General features: G+C 44.5%; 1 protein-coding gene across 3 annotated transcripts in view; it reads left to right on the top strand.

The window, feature by feature from the left end:
- The first annotated feature begins 1,059 nt into the window (after positions 1-1,059).
- Positions 1,060-17,322, top strand: part of PKP4 (plakophilin 4) — an 84,534-nt gene continuing 68,271 nt past the window's right edge. For 2 of the 3 annotated variants that reach the window (XM_074911411.1, XM_074911410.1), the window contains exon 1: positions 1,060-1,346. In XM_074911411.1, coding sequence (XP_074767512.1) covers positions 1,298-1,346 — 49 coding nt within the window. In that variant the 5' untranslated portion in view covers positions 1,060-1,297. The remainder of the gene's footprint in view (positions 1,347-17,322) is intronic. The other variant, XM_074911409.1, reaches the window with a different exon arrangement.

Genomic DNA, 17,322 nt, shown 5'->3' with positions numbered 1-17,322 from the left:
GGCCTTGACCAGCTCTCAGCTGAACGGACAGGATCAGATCCCCGTTTAATCCCAGGTGAACTTAGACCAGAACATGAAGTCTTCCCATAAAACTAGCAGGCGGGGTCGCAGTGGCCTGAACTAATTGTTTTCAGATGCCAGTTTGTACTGTTAAACGTGGTGGAACCTGAATGCCTGGTTCTGAAAATCCCGTGGATGTCCAGATGTGCTGGGCGTTAGAGTGCCACGGGTGGATGCTAAATGTAGTAATAGCTTTGATTATTAATAAGTTCAGCTACTGCATGGAGATATTTGTGCATATTTTCTACAAGAGCCCTAATTGAAATGGCCCTACCACAGAAGGAAAGCAAGCAAATCACCTTGATTTGACCTTAACATTTTCCAGTTGCAGAGATGCCAGCAGGATATGAATCAAAGCAAAACTGATTATAAACACATCCCAGAGGAGCTGGCTACTTCTTGCTGGTTTAACTGTGTGATTGAAGTAGTTTGAATTCCCTTATGGTAGATATGATTTTATTTGTATAAATAAAAAATAAATTGAGTATGCCAATATGATAGGAATCCACTCTGAGGATCCTAACAGTGCAGTTACAACAGTGAAGAAAATAGCCACCAGTAATTCTGTTCTCAAGTGATATATCCTGTACATTTTTTTCACATTTCCATTATGTTTGTTACACTGAGAAATTTTCTAATTTATAGTTACAGAGATAAATTTCTTTATGGTCACTTAAGACTTATTTGGCATTTTCTCGGATGTCTCCTTATCCTCGTTTTTCCCCCAAGTACTCATAGAATTTGTAGACGCAGGGGACGAGTGTGAGGAGTCCTCCCCCCGAGGAGGAAGGAGCAGCAGAGACAAGGGGTGATGAACTGACCACAGCCCCCATCCCTGCCCCCTGCGCTGCTGGGGGCAGGAGGGAGAGAAGTCGGGAGTAAAGTTAAGCCTGGGAAGAAGGGAGGGATGGGGGGAAGGTGTTTTAAGGTTTGGTTTTATTTTTGCCCTACTCTGATTTGATTGGTAATAAATTAAACTAATTTCCCCCAGTGGAGTTTGTTTTGCCTGTGACAGTAATTGGTGAGTGATCCCTCCCTGGTCTCTGTTTTGCAGGGTTTCTGCCTGTCAAAAAGGAGGGTTTGGTCCTTTTGTCATCATGACAGCCTTTGAATTCTGTCAGACCTGCACAACCAGCTGCAAATGTGAGAAACAAGACCAGTGCCAGGCACCAAGTTAACTTGCATTTCATTACAATAGAAGCAGCAGTTTAGAATCTCTGCTGGAAGTGTAATTTTGATGTATTCTACAGCAGCATGTGCCTGTAGCCATCTCACAGGAATAACTAGTGAGTCCATATTCTCACCAGTCACTTGTTTGTGACGACCTTATTGCCTGTTACAGAAAGTCGCTGGTCACCACCTGTGGCTTGGGTAAAGAGCAGCAGCAAGATTCACTGCTGGAGGTCTTCCATAGGAACGTGGGTGCTTAGTGCCCCGAGCCCTTCCTACCTACCAGACCCCCACGGCTTTGCAGGACGTGTGAAGGCCCATTGTTTTGGCAGTGTTAGACACGATCAATTACAAGGGAATTCCTAGTGGAGAAACTTCTTTCCAGATGGAGCTTTTCATTAACACTACTTTTTTTTCTTCCTTCCCATAAAGAGGCTGAACCCATAATCATGATCATTTGAAAAGAGAGACCATGTTTAGCTTTGTCTGTCTGTCTTGGGTATTACCTGACTGTGTTTTCTCTTCAGACAAATGTTTTCGTTATTTTTGTAATTTCTTTGCTCCTTTAGCCAAGTCTTGTTTGGCTTGATTGTCTGTAACTTTCACGTAATTTCACTTTTATTTGACTTGGAAAACAACAGTTCTCAAAATAAATGGATGTGTAGATTTCTCCTCTCCCCTTAGGGTGCTCAGCTTTTTCACTTGTGTCTCTCAGAGCAGGTGTGCTTCCCAGAGAAGTAATTCTTCTCTGGCTTAGATGTAGGCTGTGTGCTTGTCTCTGTCAGCCCTTCCACCCCTTTGGGTAGGCACATGTTCGTCTGGTAGCACTGCCATCAGGCAGCCCTGCTGATCTCAGCTGGTTGATATCACCACATTGTTTCATAAGATTTGTTCTTCTCCAATCGATGGCTGCTGTTAGGTCTGACTACTTAAATTATCCTTCCATGTAAAATTTAAATCGGTCCGCAGCAATGTGGTCCATGGCTGTTTCAGCAAGTGGCTTTTTTTTTTATTCTTGTCTTTTAGGTTTGGGTTTGCTGAGTAAATAAACATTTTTGTTGGTTTAATTGCTTGTTTGTCAGGCATGAAATTAATACCTGTGGCCCACCATTGTGATGATTGTTCATGCATCAATCAGTGTCTAGCAGAGCTGGGTCTTACAGGACCAAGATTCTAGCCATATTTGTTTCTAATGGAGCTTCCACCCCAAAGTTTGAGTGGCCACTGCCAGCAGCTATCTCTTCTCTGCTGTTGGAGATGCACCAAAAGCATTAATGGTTATGCTTTAAACTCTGGCCTTTTTCATGTGAAGGAGCACCAGTTACGGAAATGAATAGGCTCCAGAGACGTGACCTCTCTCTGAAGTTGAAAGCTGGTAACATGACTATTCCTATCTTTTGAATTTTGCTTTGGTCAGTGGGTCTTACAATTCACCAATGGATTACATTTGTATAACTAATAAATAGGAAATACCAGAAATGTCTGTTGTGAAGACGCTAAATCAACAGTTTATTTTTTTGGTGGGTGTTGAGAGTTTGTAGCTTTGAGTGTGGTATGCTTGGCATGGATGCATGTCTGTCCATCTTTTGCAAATAGGTCATTAGGGGGGTTAAATCATCAGATCTTTACAATTCAGTGTGAAACCTGAAGTTCGCATTGCCATTCCAGTAAATAAAGTGTGAATTCACTTTCATGAAGACTTACTTGGGGATAATGAGGCCTAAAGACTTGGCCCACCCCTGTGAGGTGTTTCCTGGTGACAAGTGGGGAACAAGTAACCAACCTCGTATCAGAGCTTTGTCCAGTCTCAGCTTTACTACATTCTCCTTCATTTAAATGCTTTATATTCCTAATTCCTGTTGAGGACAGGAGCAGTGATGGTGGTGACCTTGGCTTGGAAAGAATTAGAGCTGGCTCCTCGGAGCGGAGGGCTGTCTCCCTGGCGTGGGCCTCAGCCCCGTGGCCGTGCCCGACCCCTGAAGCGCAGCATGCCGTGCCCCGGCCCTCCCGCCGTCCCCGGGCAGAGTGGTTGTCCTGGGCTCACAGTGGTGGCTCTGTGTCTGCATTTCTCTGCACCACTGCTTTGTCTGGCGGCGGCTGGCCCGTGTCGAACGCCAGCGTCACTCGGATCCCTGCGCACTGCTGCACGCCGCCGAGGGCAGGAGCTCCCCAGCAGCACGGGTGTGTTACTCCATCGGTTCCCTTGCAAGTCAGTGTTACCTTTTAGGGTGACCGCAAACAACAGGTTAAGGGACTTCTGGCTTATTCCATGTATCTGACAAAATTGCTGGGCATATCCTTCCTGTGGCTCGACAGGAGGATGTTGACAAGCAACAACAGCAGCAGTTTTAAAACTGGATGAAAGTGGGACAAGGTAGTATGTGAGTGTGTGTGTTTACCTGCTTTATTTGGACATGTTGTCCTGAAGTCTGCATTAATAGCCTCACTGAAGTCTATTTTTAAAACCTATAGAAAAAGATTTTAATGTTCATCAGAAGGTGTGTGGAGAGTCACTTGGAGTTAACCAGCAGCATTACTGTAGAAAAACAAATTACAGACTCTGCTTGCCATTGTAAGGAAGCAACTTCTTTAAAAGTGTTATTTTAAGAAATAATTATATGCACGCTGTGTAATGCAGGCATTTTTCATTAAGTTTTTATTGTGCTTTTGTTTGACAAAAGAAGTGGAGTGTTACACACTTCCCTTAAACAAGAGAAATGTAATGTAGATTTTTTGAGCCTGTTTTTGCCCCTCCTTTGCTGGGCATGTTAACATTTGCTCTGGTATTTGCAGCTTTACCTGTCTGGTCATATGAGAACTGAGCTAATAGAGAATGTACTAGGTGAGCTTTAAAAGAGAACGAAAAAACACGTTGAACACTCTGTGGAACCTCTTTAGTGCCTTTGCTGAAAAGCTCCATTTTAAAATTTTTGGATTTGAAGTGGTCTTTCACAAAGGGAACGTCAGAATGCAGTTAGGTGATAGATATCCTGTTAACATCTGTATTTTATCCTGCTGTCTGTGATACTGAAAAGGTGACTAGCAACTGACTTAAAGCACCTTGCCGAAGCGTTGCATTTTTAGATAGCATAAGTGATGTGTGTAACGTATTTTCAATTCCAGCAGTATGATAATACGGGTGTTTCTTGTTGAGTCCTCCCTTTCAAATAGGACTGGGTTTAGTACTTTATTCTGCTGATGGTGCTCGGGCTGTGTTTGGCTCTGGGTGCTTTCCTGCCCGGCGCTCAGCTGCTTCCTCTTCCTTACTTTCCAGTGCTCAGAAAGTTCAGTTCGATATCACCTATCTGAAATCATATATATTGCTGTGAAGCTTAAGTAAGACATTCTAAAAATGGAAAGACATGCTTCTAACTACAATTATTGCTTAAGCGTTATATGAAATAGCAATCTTGCAAGTTCTGGAAGTGCATTCTTTTCTGCTGTTGTCATCCATGAGTGTATTTCCTGAGTTATTACATCGACGTTTTCCTGGACTTGCATGGTGCAAGCAAGAGCAGGCTTTCTCTGTTTTGAAAGTGGAAATCCCCTAAACCAGTAATTAATTCTTGTGTTTTTTAAGACTTAAAATTGTGTAATTTTTCAACTACTTCATGTTATTGAGAGGATTTGCTTTTGATAGCTGTTTTAAACCCCTCATTTTGAGCTTTATGTTGAAGCACGGTGAAAATAACTGATTGAGTTTGTAACTTCTCTGGTCATAGGGTTGCTTGTTTAAATATCTCAGTATTAGTTGTCAGGCATACCTAAATGATAACTGTGAGCATTTAATTTTTTAATTTTTTCCATTATCTGTAGTTATGAAAATATCTAAAAAACAAAGTTTGTTTGAATTTGGAAGGGGGGAAGAGCACCCCAGTATCCCATTTAGAAGAGACAGTAACACTTAAATAATGGACAGTTATTGTATGACACCTGACCAGAAGATAGCAGGCACTTTTAAATGTTATCCTTGATTCTTGTTTTTGTCTTTCCTGCAGTGACTTCAGTATTTCAGCTGTTATCACTTTTCCCCATAGCCTCTGTTTCATATCCAAACACAGGCAACTCCCACATAAAACTTGCACAGCTTTGGCTGCTCTCTTCTGGCTTTTCAACGGATCCAGCGTGAATTGGGTGCACAGGGCTGGATATCCTTTTTCGCTAAGCAGCCTGGGAAGATTGTGCATTTCAGTGCAACGGGCAATGGAAAATGAGCAGGAGTGATAAAGGAGGTAGCTCTCCCCTCCTTCTTTGTCACAGGAAAGTGTGCTTTGATTGCCGGCACCCCAACTTCATGTTTCCCACAGAGCCTTGTCGTGTTAGTTGTCCTCTGCACGGTGTTTGTTCCTGCTTCAGCGGGGGACTTGATGGTCTTTGTAGCTCTGGTGAGCGTGAACACGGGCGGGCAGGATGGTGTGTGTGGAGGTAACACGAAGCCAGGGGGTACTGCTGGGACGGACAGGCCAGCTCCAGCCTTCCGTTTGAGTTGGGATCAGATGCCCCGAGCGTGGCGTTTGTTTCTCGGTAGGTTCTCCTCCAGCTGGCGATCTCTGAAGGCTGGTGTGGCCACTCAGGGCGGGTGTGTTCCCTGCCCTGCCCCAGCCCTCGCAGTGGTGCTGGTGTTCCCTGTGTCCCCGGTGGCCCTGTCCGGGCAGGACCCGTCACAGCCCCGTCTCAGGCCTCCTTCCGATGCGAGTGAACTGCGCACTGCTGCTTGGACTGCAGCTCCCTAACAACTCGGACTGCTTACCTCTTTTCCCCTGTGCTATTTCAGCTGCTTGTCAGAAGGCCACGTGCAGTGTCAGAAGCTTTACATTCAGGATCTATTTCTTCTAATGCTCTTGTCATAGACCAAAATTAGGTAGATTTGATATAATCTCCTGTTGACAAATCCACACTGTTTCTTAACACTTGAAGTTCTAGTGCCTGTTACAGGTTTTGGTATGGTTAATTTTCCCTGCTCAGAAATTAGTATTAGACTAGAATATGGGGCAGGGAGTTACAAATAAGAATGATGATGATGTCACTGGTATTTGAGATTCTTTTGAAACTTTGAATTTGAGCTTTTAAAATACATTTGAGTCATATTTCCAGTCATCCAGGAACGGAGGCAGGATAGCTATCTAAATTGCGTCTCCAACTGGTAAACTTTGTCATGAAATGGCAATGGTTTATATCAAAACTGTACGCCTGCAGATTTTATAGGAAGAAATGTTTATCACTGAGAGAAGAAAATGGCATTTTGGCATCATCATGGCACAGTACTTCCACACAGCAGGAAGCCTGTGAATACCCACCTGAGAGCTGCTTGTTTTAACTGAGCATCAGTAAAATACCTGAACCATTTGCCATCATTCAGTATTTGTTTCCCTTTTTGACCATTTCCACACTTAATCTTCATTGCTTCAGTATATAGTTTTCTATCCCTCTGAGTTTTCTTGTTGCTGTATACTGAATTCTCTATGTTTTGCACTGTGGGCATCTATTTCAGAGTGTGGTTAAAATTATTGACATCATTTAATGTACCAAACGTTTTAACCTAAGTGTGTCTAGCTTTATAGTTTGGCTGCTACCATCCACCCCCTTCTATGGGAAGGCATATGGATCACTTTGATAGGAACAGTTCACATGATTTTGTGTTTATCAGCATAAGCTCATTCACTTTGCTTGACAGTTTTCATCAAGCTACTCAGCTGTCTTTGATCTCCTCTAATCATAATGTCACTTGTAAATTTTGGTGCTTTGCAGCTCCTCATCTCTTTCTAAAGTATTAGTAGAAATACTAAATTCTATATACAAGAGTTATGTGTAATCCTACTAATAGTATTTAAAGTTTTTAGGGGCAAACGAGCTCAAATATACCGCAGGAAAATAATACCAATGATACTTCTTTGTTTGGGAGATTGGAGAACTGTTTGAAGTATTGGTAATTTTGGCCTTAAAAGCCAGATGTTTGTTATCTAGTTCATGTAGAGTTTGCTACTACATGCAGCTTTTCTTAGCTTCTGGCTTGGAGAACAGAAGAGAGTGCTCCATTTGCTTAAATAAGAAGTTTGCATGTAGAACATTCTTAGCAGCAAACTGAGTTTTCCTGTGCGGTTCAGTGTCAGAGCAAAACGAAGAGTAAACTACAGTTTAGTAACTGATAAAATTTCATTTTAGTTTAAACCTTTTGCTAATCCATAGCCATGTTTATTAGAGAACAGTGGTAATCCCCAATCTATGGTGTGCAAGAATTGGACATTTTTGTAGTAGTCATTAGAGCAGGAACAACCCCAGGTTTCATTAAAGAACTTATAAAGGTGTCCCGAGTAAAAGCAGAAGTTTCAACATCATCAGTTTCTAAATTTTGCAAGGGCATAGTTGGATTTTTCTCCCTGCTAAACCTAATTTAAGCTGCTGCCCATTGGTCGCTCGTTGCTGAACCCCAGTTCTCAGTGCAGAGATGGAGACTGCTGTGTCAGTAAAAATACGGGTGTCTGTGTTGTGAGTGCGACTGGTTTTTAAAGGCAGGATGTGACAGGGGGCTGGGAGTGCCTAGTTCCAGACAGCCGCAGCAGTACAAGTTACACCACATCCCGCAAAAACTTGCACTGGCAAAACAGAGGGAGCTATGGAAGTCTGCAGCTCTTCAGCTGTCTTTCAAAGCTGTGGTTGTAGCTGTTAATCTTTATTTTTGGGAAAATTGTTTATATAATTTTTTTCTAGTAGATTATATGACAAAATCGAGATGCATGTGTTTGTAAAGACACACAAAATAAATCTGGTTTTATAATGCTTCCAGTTGAAATACATCTGCCTACAGTTAGTGTGCATAGTATCTCGCAATAATGTGTAGAGTAATACTTCAGTAATAATTTTACAGGGCTAGGAGAAGATGTAAGTGGAAATTGAATAGCAGCTGCAGGTCTTGTTCTGCTTGGTAGTGTTTGTATCTTTACGTACAGCTATTCTCATTTAGCTCCTGTTGGCCTGTTCATAGGCGTTTTCAGGTGCGAGGGGGAAGACGGCTCAGCCTGGAGCTCCTGCAGGTCCCGGGCGGTGGGAGCGGCACTGCACAGCACCGGGCACTGCCACCCCCCGCCTGCTGCAGTTCTTGTGGTGTTCAGGCACGTTTGGTCTGAATGATGTCGTACCCCAAACTGAGAGTTTTCCAACACCAAACTAAGAAGTTATCCTTCTATGAATGGTTGAATGCTTAACTGATGAATTTCTTTGTCACTTGACAGTCTGTTTGGAAAATGTAAAATCCTTCTGTGATGGTACATACCCCTCCTGCCCCTCCGTCTGCACCAGGGTACGCCTGGGCTTTATCCCTCCACAGATCTGCCGAGCTGGTGTTGAGCCCTGGCTCTGGTGCGGGTGTTCTGAATGGCCGTGGCTTCGCATGCATCAGCACACCAGAGCAAGGCAGGCTTGGGATGGTCCAAGGGAAGGGTCCAGAGGCGGGGTCTGTCGTTTGGCTTGTCTTTGAGGCACGGAGCCTTGTTGACTTAAACCACTGAAATCTTTATTTGTTGCCAAGTGCTTCATACATTTGTGAAGCGTGAACACTCTCCAGGCAGCCTTCGGCTGACAAAGATTCTCCTTTTTTAAGGTGAGCCACAAATGGTGCCTCGGGCCTTGAAGGATATGATCATAAATATGACTTTATTCAAAATGGTCGTCTTGCTATACCTGCCTGATCTCTTCTGGTGAATGCTTGGTTTGAAAGCTATAAAAAATATTAATCTTGTGAGCGTGTTGCAACTGGATATTTGCGGATGTAGAATCTTGCCTACTTACTAGAGCGGAGTTAAAGTATGTAGCCATCGGCAAAAAAAAAAAGTCTGTTTTTTACTAGAAGCTGTAACAAAGATACATTTATCCAAAAGCTGGGGCAATAATTTTTAACATTCTAAAAAGGACATAGCACCAAATGGCTTTAGAACCTGCATGTATTTAAATTGAAAACATTTTAAAATTAGAGAGGGGAAAAACGTATCCTGAAAAGAGAAAGGGGTGAGGACGACACTAACTGTAGCAGCAGAACAGCAGAAGGCATCTCCCTCATTTCTCAGGCAGCATCTCAGTTGCATGGAGGTTTCTTTTGTTACTGTGGGAATCAGTCTGAACAGTTGTGCAGGGAGATTTTATTTTTTTTTAATCCTGTCATTACAGAAGTCTGTTTCTTCCACGTTTTCATCAGATAATGTATTTACTTCCCTGGTTTCATCCTTGAGTCCATGTGAACACAACTTCTGCACTACTAATGTCCATAAAGAAAAGTGCTATCTTAACAGAAAGTTTAGCCTATAGTGTGATATTTGAAGTATCTTGACCTACTGCATCTGGAAAATTTAAAACCTATTTTTCATGTAAATGTTTGAGCCATCTTTTACATAATTAATTTTTTATTGCTTGCATCATCTTCACAAGTGGATGAGTTGTCATCTGCTGTCTTTTACATGACTATAAGCTAGTAGACATAATACAGAGTTTGTCGTAGTTCAGTCACTTGGTTACACCAAGCTTGAGGAGGTCAGTTGCTGCCTAGTTTGCAGGTGAGCAACACTCCGTCCTTGCAGCAGGATGGAGCTAATGGTAACTGCTCTTACCTAGAAGTGTACTGACATGTCTGTGAAGTAACTCAAAAATCAGATAAATTTTAATCATGTCTTCATCTGAAAACAGTAGAAAGGTAGTAAGTCTTGTTTTGGTTTTGACTATCACATATACTGTAAAGGATGAAAAATAAGAGTCTTTGGCTGAGAGCCAAGATGTGCCTTGTTGTTTAAGTGTAGATTTATAAGAATAACCTAGTTGTATAATAAATAACATGTCAGGGTCCCAGCCAGCTGATTTTAGTTTATTGGAGCTTTTTTCTTTTGTCCTAATGAGTATCTCTCTGATGTCCTTGGTGATTTACTCCTGTCATTGGAGTTAATCTTGTAGCTAGATAAATACCAGGGTTTTTAGTGATGACGTCTTGCTTGCTGATTTTCTGGTGTTTCCCTCCTGAACTCGATGCAGTCTCTCCTATCCTAGCTGACAGTGCAGGTAGGAATTGCATTGCCTCTTCAGCACGAATTACTCTGGGGACTTTTTACTGGCTTCAGGTCAGTGATGAGAGGTTCAGAAACGGGGAACATGGGTATGGAGAAAATTTGGGAGAAATTACTCCTTCCACTCACCTCCTTACACCTGTGTAAGGAATGTGAGTGGAATACAAGGGGAAGGGAGTAGGAAGCTGTGAAACACGCTGCTTTTTCTGTCTCGCAGGCAGCCTGGAGAGGTCTGGCTTCTCCCTGGGCCTGTGCTACGGGAGAGAGATTGCTCGGTGCTGGCAAAACTGCCTGGGTATCTCTAAGAAAATAGCAGGAGAAGGTGGGGAGTAGAGACTAACAAGAATAAAGAGTTTAAAGCATGGTTTCCTACCTTCAGTTTAGTGATTTCTCATATTTCTTCTCTCCTTCTCAACTGTGTGTTCTTGTTCCTTCCTTGCATGGGTGATTATATGGCTGCAAGATTGGCTGGTTCAGAAAAATACACCCCCACCTCCCCCCAAAAAAGCCTAGCTTTGTGTCAGATGAACTCACTGAAGGGATTTGCTTTGCAGCTGTTTGACCATTTGATCAGACACAAAAGAAAGCATTACCCGTTTTGGCAACCTGCAGCTCACTGCATGCTTAGAGGCCCAGTACCAAAGCCAGGGTTGGCAGCCGCCAAAGAAAACTGGTGAATCTGCCCCATCATCAGTGCTGGGGTGCCAAGAAGTCTGCTGCCTTTGTGCAAAGGGAGAACATCTGGGAGGATTTTAGGAGGCGGGGCTTTTGCATGCTAGATGAAAACAAGCAAATTGTGTGTGGTGGAGGCAGTAGGTGGCCTCTGCAGAGGCAGTTCAAGTGGCCTCTGCAGTGGTTTACTCGGGCAAATCCCCGCCGTCGCCTCGAGAGCTGGGCCGTGCCGCCGCCGTGTTGCACTGGCAGCTCGCTCTTTGATGGCTCCGTTTGCTCTGATCCCACTTACTGCATGAAACCGTTTGAGTGAGCCGCCACTGTAGAGGGGATGGAAAAGCCGCTGTTTCCAGAATTATTGTAGGGTATTTCAGACCAGAGGCATCAAATTGAACAGATTCATTTTCCTTGCACGTTTGTGTCTAGTTTGGAAATGCAGATGCAGGCCAGCCTAGAGCTAGATTGTCGCTGCTTCTGCTCTTTTGGCCTTTGCTTTTATAGAGAGAATTTTGCAATTCAGAATAAAAGTTAAGAATTTTCTCGATGTATTCTACAAGACGAAGCATTTAAAAATTTTTCTGAAAAAAATATTTAAATGATTAAATATACATTCTCTTTATCGGAGACTGAAATCCACAGAAAATGGTAGCAAATTCTTACTGTTCTCCTCATCTGCTGTTAATCTGCCCCAGAAGTTTCCAAGGGTCTCACTGCACTGTTGAGCTATACTAGAACCATTTACACCATTCACAAATCTGTAATTCTGCAACATCCACCAAAAAATCATCTCAAAACATTTAAATCTTTCAGTTCTCATGCATTGTTTGCTATAGCAGAGAAATTAAATCTGTGTACTTTTCTCTCATATTCAGAAATTTTGAGATGTGAATAAGGTGTGTTGAAATGCATTGCACAGAGCAGTAGAACAGTAAAGTATGTTTTCTGAGTTGTCATTGTGGTTACACAGATGACGGTATCTTTAATGTGCAGAAGCAATTTAAGAATGGAAAGAGCTGGAATACAGGAAGCCTTGAGGTGCCTCTGTAAGTGGTCCCAGCGTGCATTGCCTGGTTCATCAGTGCGGAAGGTTTGTAGAGAGCAGCCCCACACTCACCCTGACTGGGGTTTAGCTGCTGTGATACGGCACCGAAGGGTTGTAGGAGATGAGGATTTGGACCAGTGGGGAAAGATGTAGGACCAATGTCTCCCATTCTGGGTGACATCTAACTGCTGGGCCATGACGCAAGAGGCAGCAAAATAATGACAAACTTAATTTTTTTTTTTTGAGAGATGAAGTCTAGTGGTTTGTTTTCCAACAGTGAATCAGTTATCCATACCCAAAGGAGCGAGTAACACAACTAAGTTCAGGGAGTATCTTCACCCAGTTAATCCCAGTCTTGCCTAAGGAAGAAAGAGGTTTTCTTATGAACTACTTTTACCTGCACCTGATTTTAAGGCGCTCTTGAATCCTGCATTTGATGTTTCCTGTTCCCGTAAGGTGAATATGAGACTCTAAACTGACTTTGTGAGTTCCTGTCCTCAAACAGTGTGCCTGGACAGGGGCGTGGTGGTGGGGCCGGGGTCCTCGGCAAGGCTGGGCCCGTCCTGTCCTCAGCTGCACAGCGTCAGCCCGGCTCTGCGCCTCACTGCTTCCCGGCCACAACGAGCCTGCGCGTTTGCGTTACCTGAAGTACCTACGTAAGTGTGTGTAGGATCAAAGCCAACAGTTGTCTAATCTTGAGATCGAGATTAGAACATCAGTAACTTTGCCAAGAAGTGTGTTAATTGGAAGAACAGCAGTTAAAACAACTGCCTGTGTGTAAAGGTACAGCTCTCTAATTACACCTCTTAACACCGAGATACACATTTAACACTGACATCTTCATTAATAATTAATTTGATTGGTTTTCATCTGAGTGGTATTATTAGAGACTCAGCATTCAGCATATTTTCTGTTCAAGCAAATTACCATACTTTCCAACTAGTTCAGATGTACATTTTTCCTGACTGGTTTGTTCAGAAATTTACTACAAATAGGATGAAGAGTTATTTCACAGTGTTGAGGTGAGAAGAGAGTGACAGATAAAATTATGGAAAGGACAAACTGAGATTGTCTTGACATCTGTGATCATTATCGTATTTTTGTAGAGGTTTTTAACTGGTCCAGTTTTAAACATTCATTTAGACAATATACTTTGAAAGTCATCACTTAGAAGTACATTTTTATAGTACTTTTGTGGAACATCATAGATGGAAGCTTCAAAAAACCAAGTGTTTTTTTTGAACTAAGTAAAAAAAAAAAACCCAAAACAAAAGCTGTGCTTCTCTTCCTGGCAGGTCTTAAAGGAAAGAAAATTAAGAAGTCTCCTTTGCTTGATGGAATAAATATTGCACTGATTTTTGTGTTTTAAGGTATCTCATAACTTATCATTTGTAAACTGTAGTTAAACCTTTGGAAAGAACTGGAAATGTAGAGGTATGACCATGATGGCATGTTGTACTGGTTTGGGCTGGGATAGAGTTTAATTCTTTTCCATAGTAGCTCGCAGGGCGCTGTGCAGGGATCAGGGAGCGCAGCAGCGCTGCTCCCCCAGGGCTCTGCTAGTCCCGGCCTCGGGGCTGTTCTGCTCCTCGCCCTGCCCTGCCAGCCAGCAGCCCCGGGGAGGGGGCACAGCCGGGACAGGGAACCCCACCGACCCGGGGGCTGCCCCACACCATCGTGCTCAGCAATAAAAGCTGGTGGAAAGGCGGAGGAAGGGCGGGCGGCTGTTCCGAGTGAAGGCTTTTGCCTTTCCAAGCCACCGTCCCGCATGGCGAAGCCCCAGGGAGCGGGGAATGAATTCCTCCTCTGGCCTGGCCTGCACTGCAGCTTTTGCTTTCTCCATTCAACTGCCTTTACCTCAACCCATGAGTTTTCACACTCCTGCCCCTCGATTCTCTCCCCACCCCACGGGAGGGAGAGACCGGCTGTGTGGGGCTGAGCCGCCGCACGGGCTTAAACCACAGCACAGCTAAACATTGACTTGCTTTAAAGCCACAGACATGCCTAATTCTGCATAATTGAGAATTCAGTGCTGCCTTTTTTATTTAAAGATTGGCTTTGTTTATTACTGTACTGTATTTTATGCTTCCCACCTGGAAGTCCCAGAGCAGAATGGACACTCCCCTGGTTACTGTGCAGGTGAAGAAGTACTGGGATGTAGGGACAGGAAAGCCACCCGTTTCTGAAGAAGCTCATGTGTAAATTGTGAGAGTTTTTGAGATTTGGCCTTTTGATTACTTAGCGAAGATTCCTAAATGAAGAACTTGACTGAGTAGTTTTATTACTTCATGATATACTTGCAAATTTAACAGTCCATTTAGAAACCTGAAAACACTGAGTTGTAGTCATAAAAGAACTGTGGAAAGTGATTTAAAAAAACCCCACGTATGAGCCAGGGAATTGTAACACATATTCTGTGATTCTTTGGGTGGTTACAGCTTGATGATAGAGTTGATTTTTTACAAGTAAAACTTTAATATATTTTTATTTTCTAAGACCTTAAAGTTACATCTTTGACTTTTCAAAATCTTGTCATGTAACTATGAGAGCATGGTTTTTATTCGCTTCCCTGAATGCTATTTAGCTGGTTCTTGTAGAAACAAGGGTTCTTGAAGCTTTAGGTGTATGCCAGGCTTGCAGCTGTCTTAGAAAAATCTCAGTGTTGGCAGCCTTTGTATTTGCAAGCTTGAAATGAATAAAAATGTTGTTTCAAAAATAGCTAGGTAGGGCTGGCTGTTCATTTGGTGGTACTTTGGACGGCGAAAGCAGCATGTAGCATCACTTTGTTCTCCCAGAGTAAGTTCTGCTGCAGTTGCAGGAGGCCCACCTTGGGCTCCTTCAGAGCTGCACACCCGCGGGCATTTCAGCGCAGGCTGAGGTCTCTTGGGGATGACACAGTCACAGTGGAAGGGATGGCTGTTACTTTTTTCTTTTTTTTTTTTCTTTTTTTGTTGTTAAAAAGTCAACTTGTCTTCTGGTCTCTCGGGCAGAGGTAGGACGCGGTGGTGCAGCCGGGGGGGGTGTGCAGAGCAGCCCCCGGGGCCAGGCTGGCAGCGGGGCGGGAAGGGAGAAACACCCGCGGGCTGAAATCTCTCGAGATCAGGACAGAGCGGCGGAGTCGTTGTTTTTCCATGTTTGTGGTTCGGTCCCGTCAGAAGGCGAGGGGAGGAGGCGAAGGCGCTGCTCTTCGCACCGCCGGCCTCCGTGCTCGCATTTCCCGCCACAGTCCTGGCGCCAGAGCGCTGGCAGCGCGGGGCTGGGCAGTTTCTTTTTCCTTGTCCCAGAAGGTGGAGGCGGTATGAACGAAAGCTGAGGACGGGCTGTTGAGCCAGGCTCGGCCCGCCTTACGGGGCAGTCGCTGCGGGCAGGAGAGGCCCTTCCCCGAGCTAGGTCCCTGCTCTAATGTGCTCCTTCCCCCGCGGGGTGGAGGCAGGCGGGTGACCAGGCTCCTGCACCCAGTCACTGCCATGACGACTCGCTGCCTCCCATCGCTTCAGTTTCTCTGAAGGTGTTTGATCCTCTCAGTGAAACTGCACATGGACCATGTTATTTCAGGAGGGTGGAACTGGAGACCACCTGCTCATGCACTTGAAGCAGCTCATGGGCCTGAGCAGCAGTCATCCCTCATGGCGTGCACGCCGCTGCGCGTGAAGCGGGACAAAAGTACTTTTTCTTACATCATCTCTCTTCTGGACTTCACTCTTCTGCCTGAGGCTGCCTGTAGTAGTGTTGAGGTCCTCTGACAACACAGCGTGCTGTCTGTACTCGGCCTCTGCCTGCAGGCACCAGTGCAGAAAGTGTCCGGAGAGTGGGTCCCTCGCTCCAAAAAGGCCATTGAATGACTCGAGCGTGGCCAGAGAAGGGCAACGGAGCTGGGGCAGGGTCTGGAGCACAGGTCTGCTGGGGAGCGGCTGGGGGAACTGGGGGGGTTCAGTCTGGAGAAGAGGAGGCTGAGGGGAGACCTCCTGGCCCTCTGCAACTCCCTGCCAGGAGGGGGCAGAGAGGGGGGATGAGTCTCTGGAGCCAAGGCCCCAGCGCCAGGCCCCGAGGGAATGGCCTCAAGCTGCCCAGGGCAGGGTCAGGCTGGCTCTGAGGAAGGATTTCTGTGCAGAAGGGGCTGTTGGGCGTTGGAATGGGCTGCCCAGGGCAGGGGGGAGTCCCCGGGATCCCTGGAGGGGTTGAAGAGTCGGGCTGAGCCAGCGCTGAGGGATCTGGGGGAGTTGGGAACGGTCACGGGGAGGGTCATGGTTGGGCTGGAGGAGCTTCAGGGGCTTTTCCAACCTCGATGATTCTGTGAGAGGGCGGGTGGTCCCGCACGGCGATTGCAGAAGCAATCCCTTGAGGGCCAACTCAGCTGCTCTGGCAGCCAAAGCAGACTCGCGCAGCATTGCAGCAGTGCCACCGGCCTTGTAGTTGTTACTTTAGGATGGCGTGTGCCCGGCTTCGTGCTGGCTCAGCATTTAAAAGGCAGGTGGTGAAGGGGTGGTTGTGGTTAAAACAGGTCAGGACTGAGGTCTTACAGGTCTGTTCCTGGCCTTGGAGCCTGTTTGTGGTGTAAACTGCTCCTTGCTCTTCATGAAATGAAGGGAAGGAAGCTGCTGTTCATATTTGTGTCCTCTGGGAATATTGAGTGAATTTGTTCTGAGAACCTGAAATATTGACTACTTTTAACACTAGACCTCACAAGCTTTATTTTCTCCTTTCTGAAGGAAATGAAAGTGTGGTGTATGTGCAGAAGCTACATGAAAACCACCTACTTGCTATTTTCAAAGTATTAAACACACTTCATAACTATAGTATTAGTTAATAGTGACTTCTGTAGTTAAACAAATTAATTGCTTTTTCTACATGTGCTGGAATTGTTAGTGTGCTGCCTCCATGATAATGAAGCTTGGGATTCTTGAACACTAATCCTGTCAGTCCTTTCCACACTACCCATAGCTCAAGGCAATTGGTTTAACTCTAGTGTTTTAATTTCCTCTTTTGCAAAAAGAACACTAGAACCATTATTCCCATTAACTTTTTATTAGCATAATTAGTCTGTTCTATGGTTTGTTCCTAACAGTGAGGCATTTTGCTGTTACGTGTCATTCTTCTATGCTACAAACCACACATGTGGCACACTTTTACTGATCCTGGGTGTTCTTAGTGTTTAACCCTAGTATTTTTCATGCATCTTGGATTTTGCTACTTTTAGTAACCACCACAAAACAGTGTTTTAGAAATGGTCTTTAAACATCATGCTGCCTGCTTGCCTCTGCCAGGCCCTCACGTTCTGTATGTAATTCTCATCTCAATTTGTAATCGCAACATCGGTTGATATTAATAGTACGA

This window comes from Athene noctua, chromosome 7 (assembly GCF_965140245.1).
Source record: "Athene noctua chromosome 7, bAthNoc1.hap1.1, whole genome shotgun sequence".
In the NCBI taxonomy this organism is placed as follows: Eukaryota; Metazoa; Chordata; class Aves; order Strigiformes; family Strigidae; genus Athene; species Athene noctua.
This window is presented reverse-complemented; position numbering and strand designations above follow the sequence as displayed.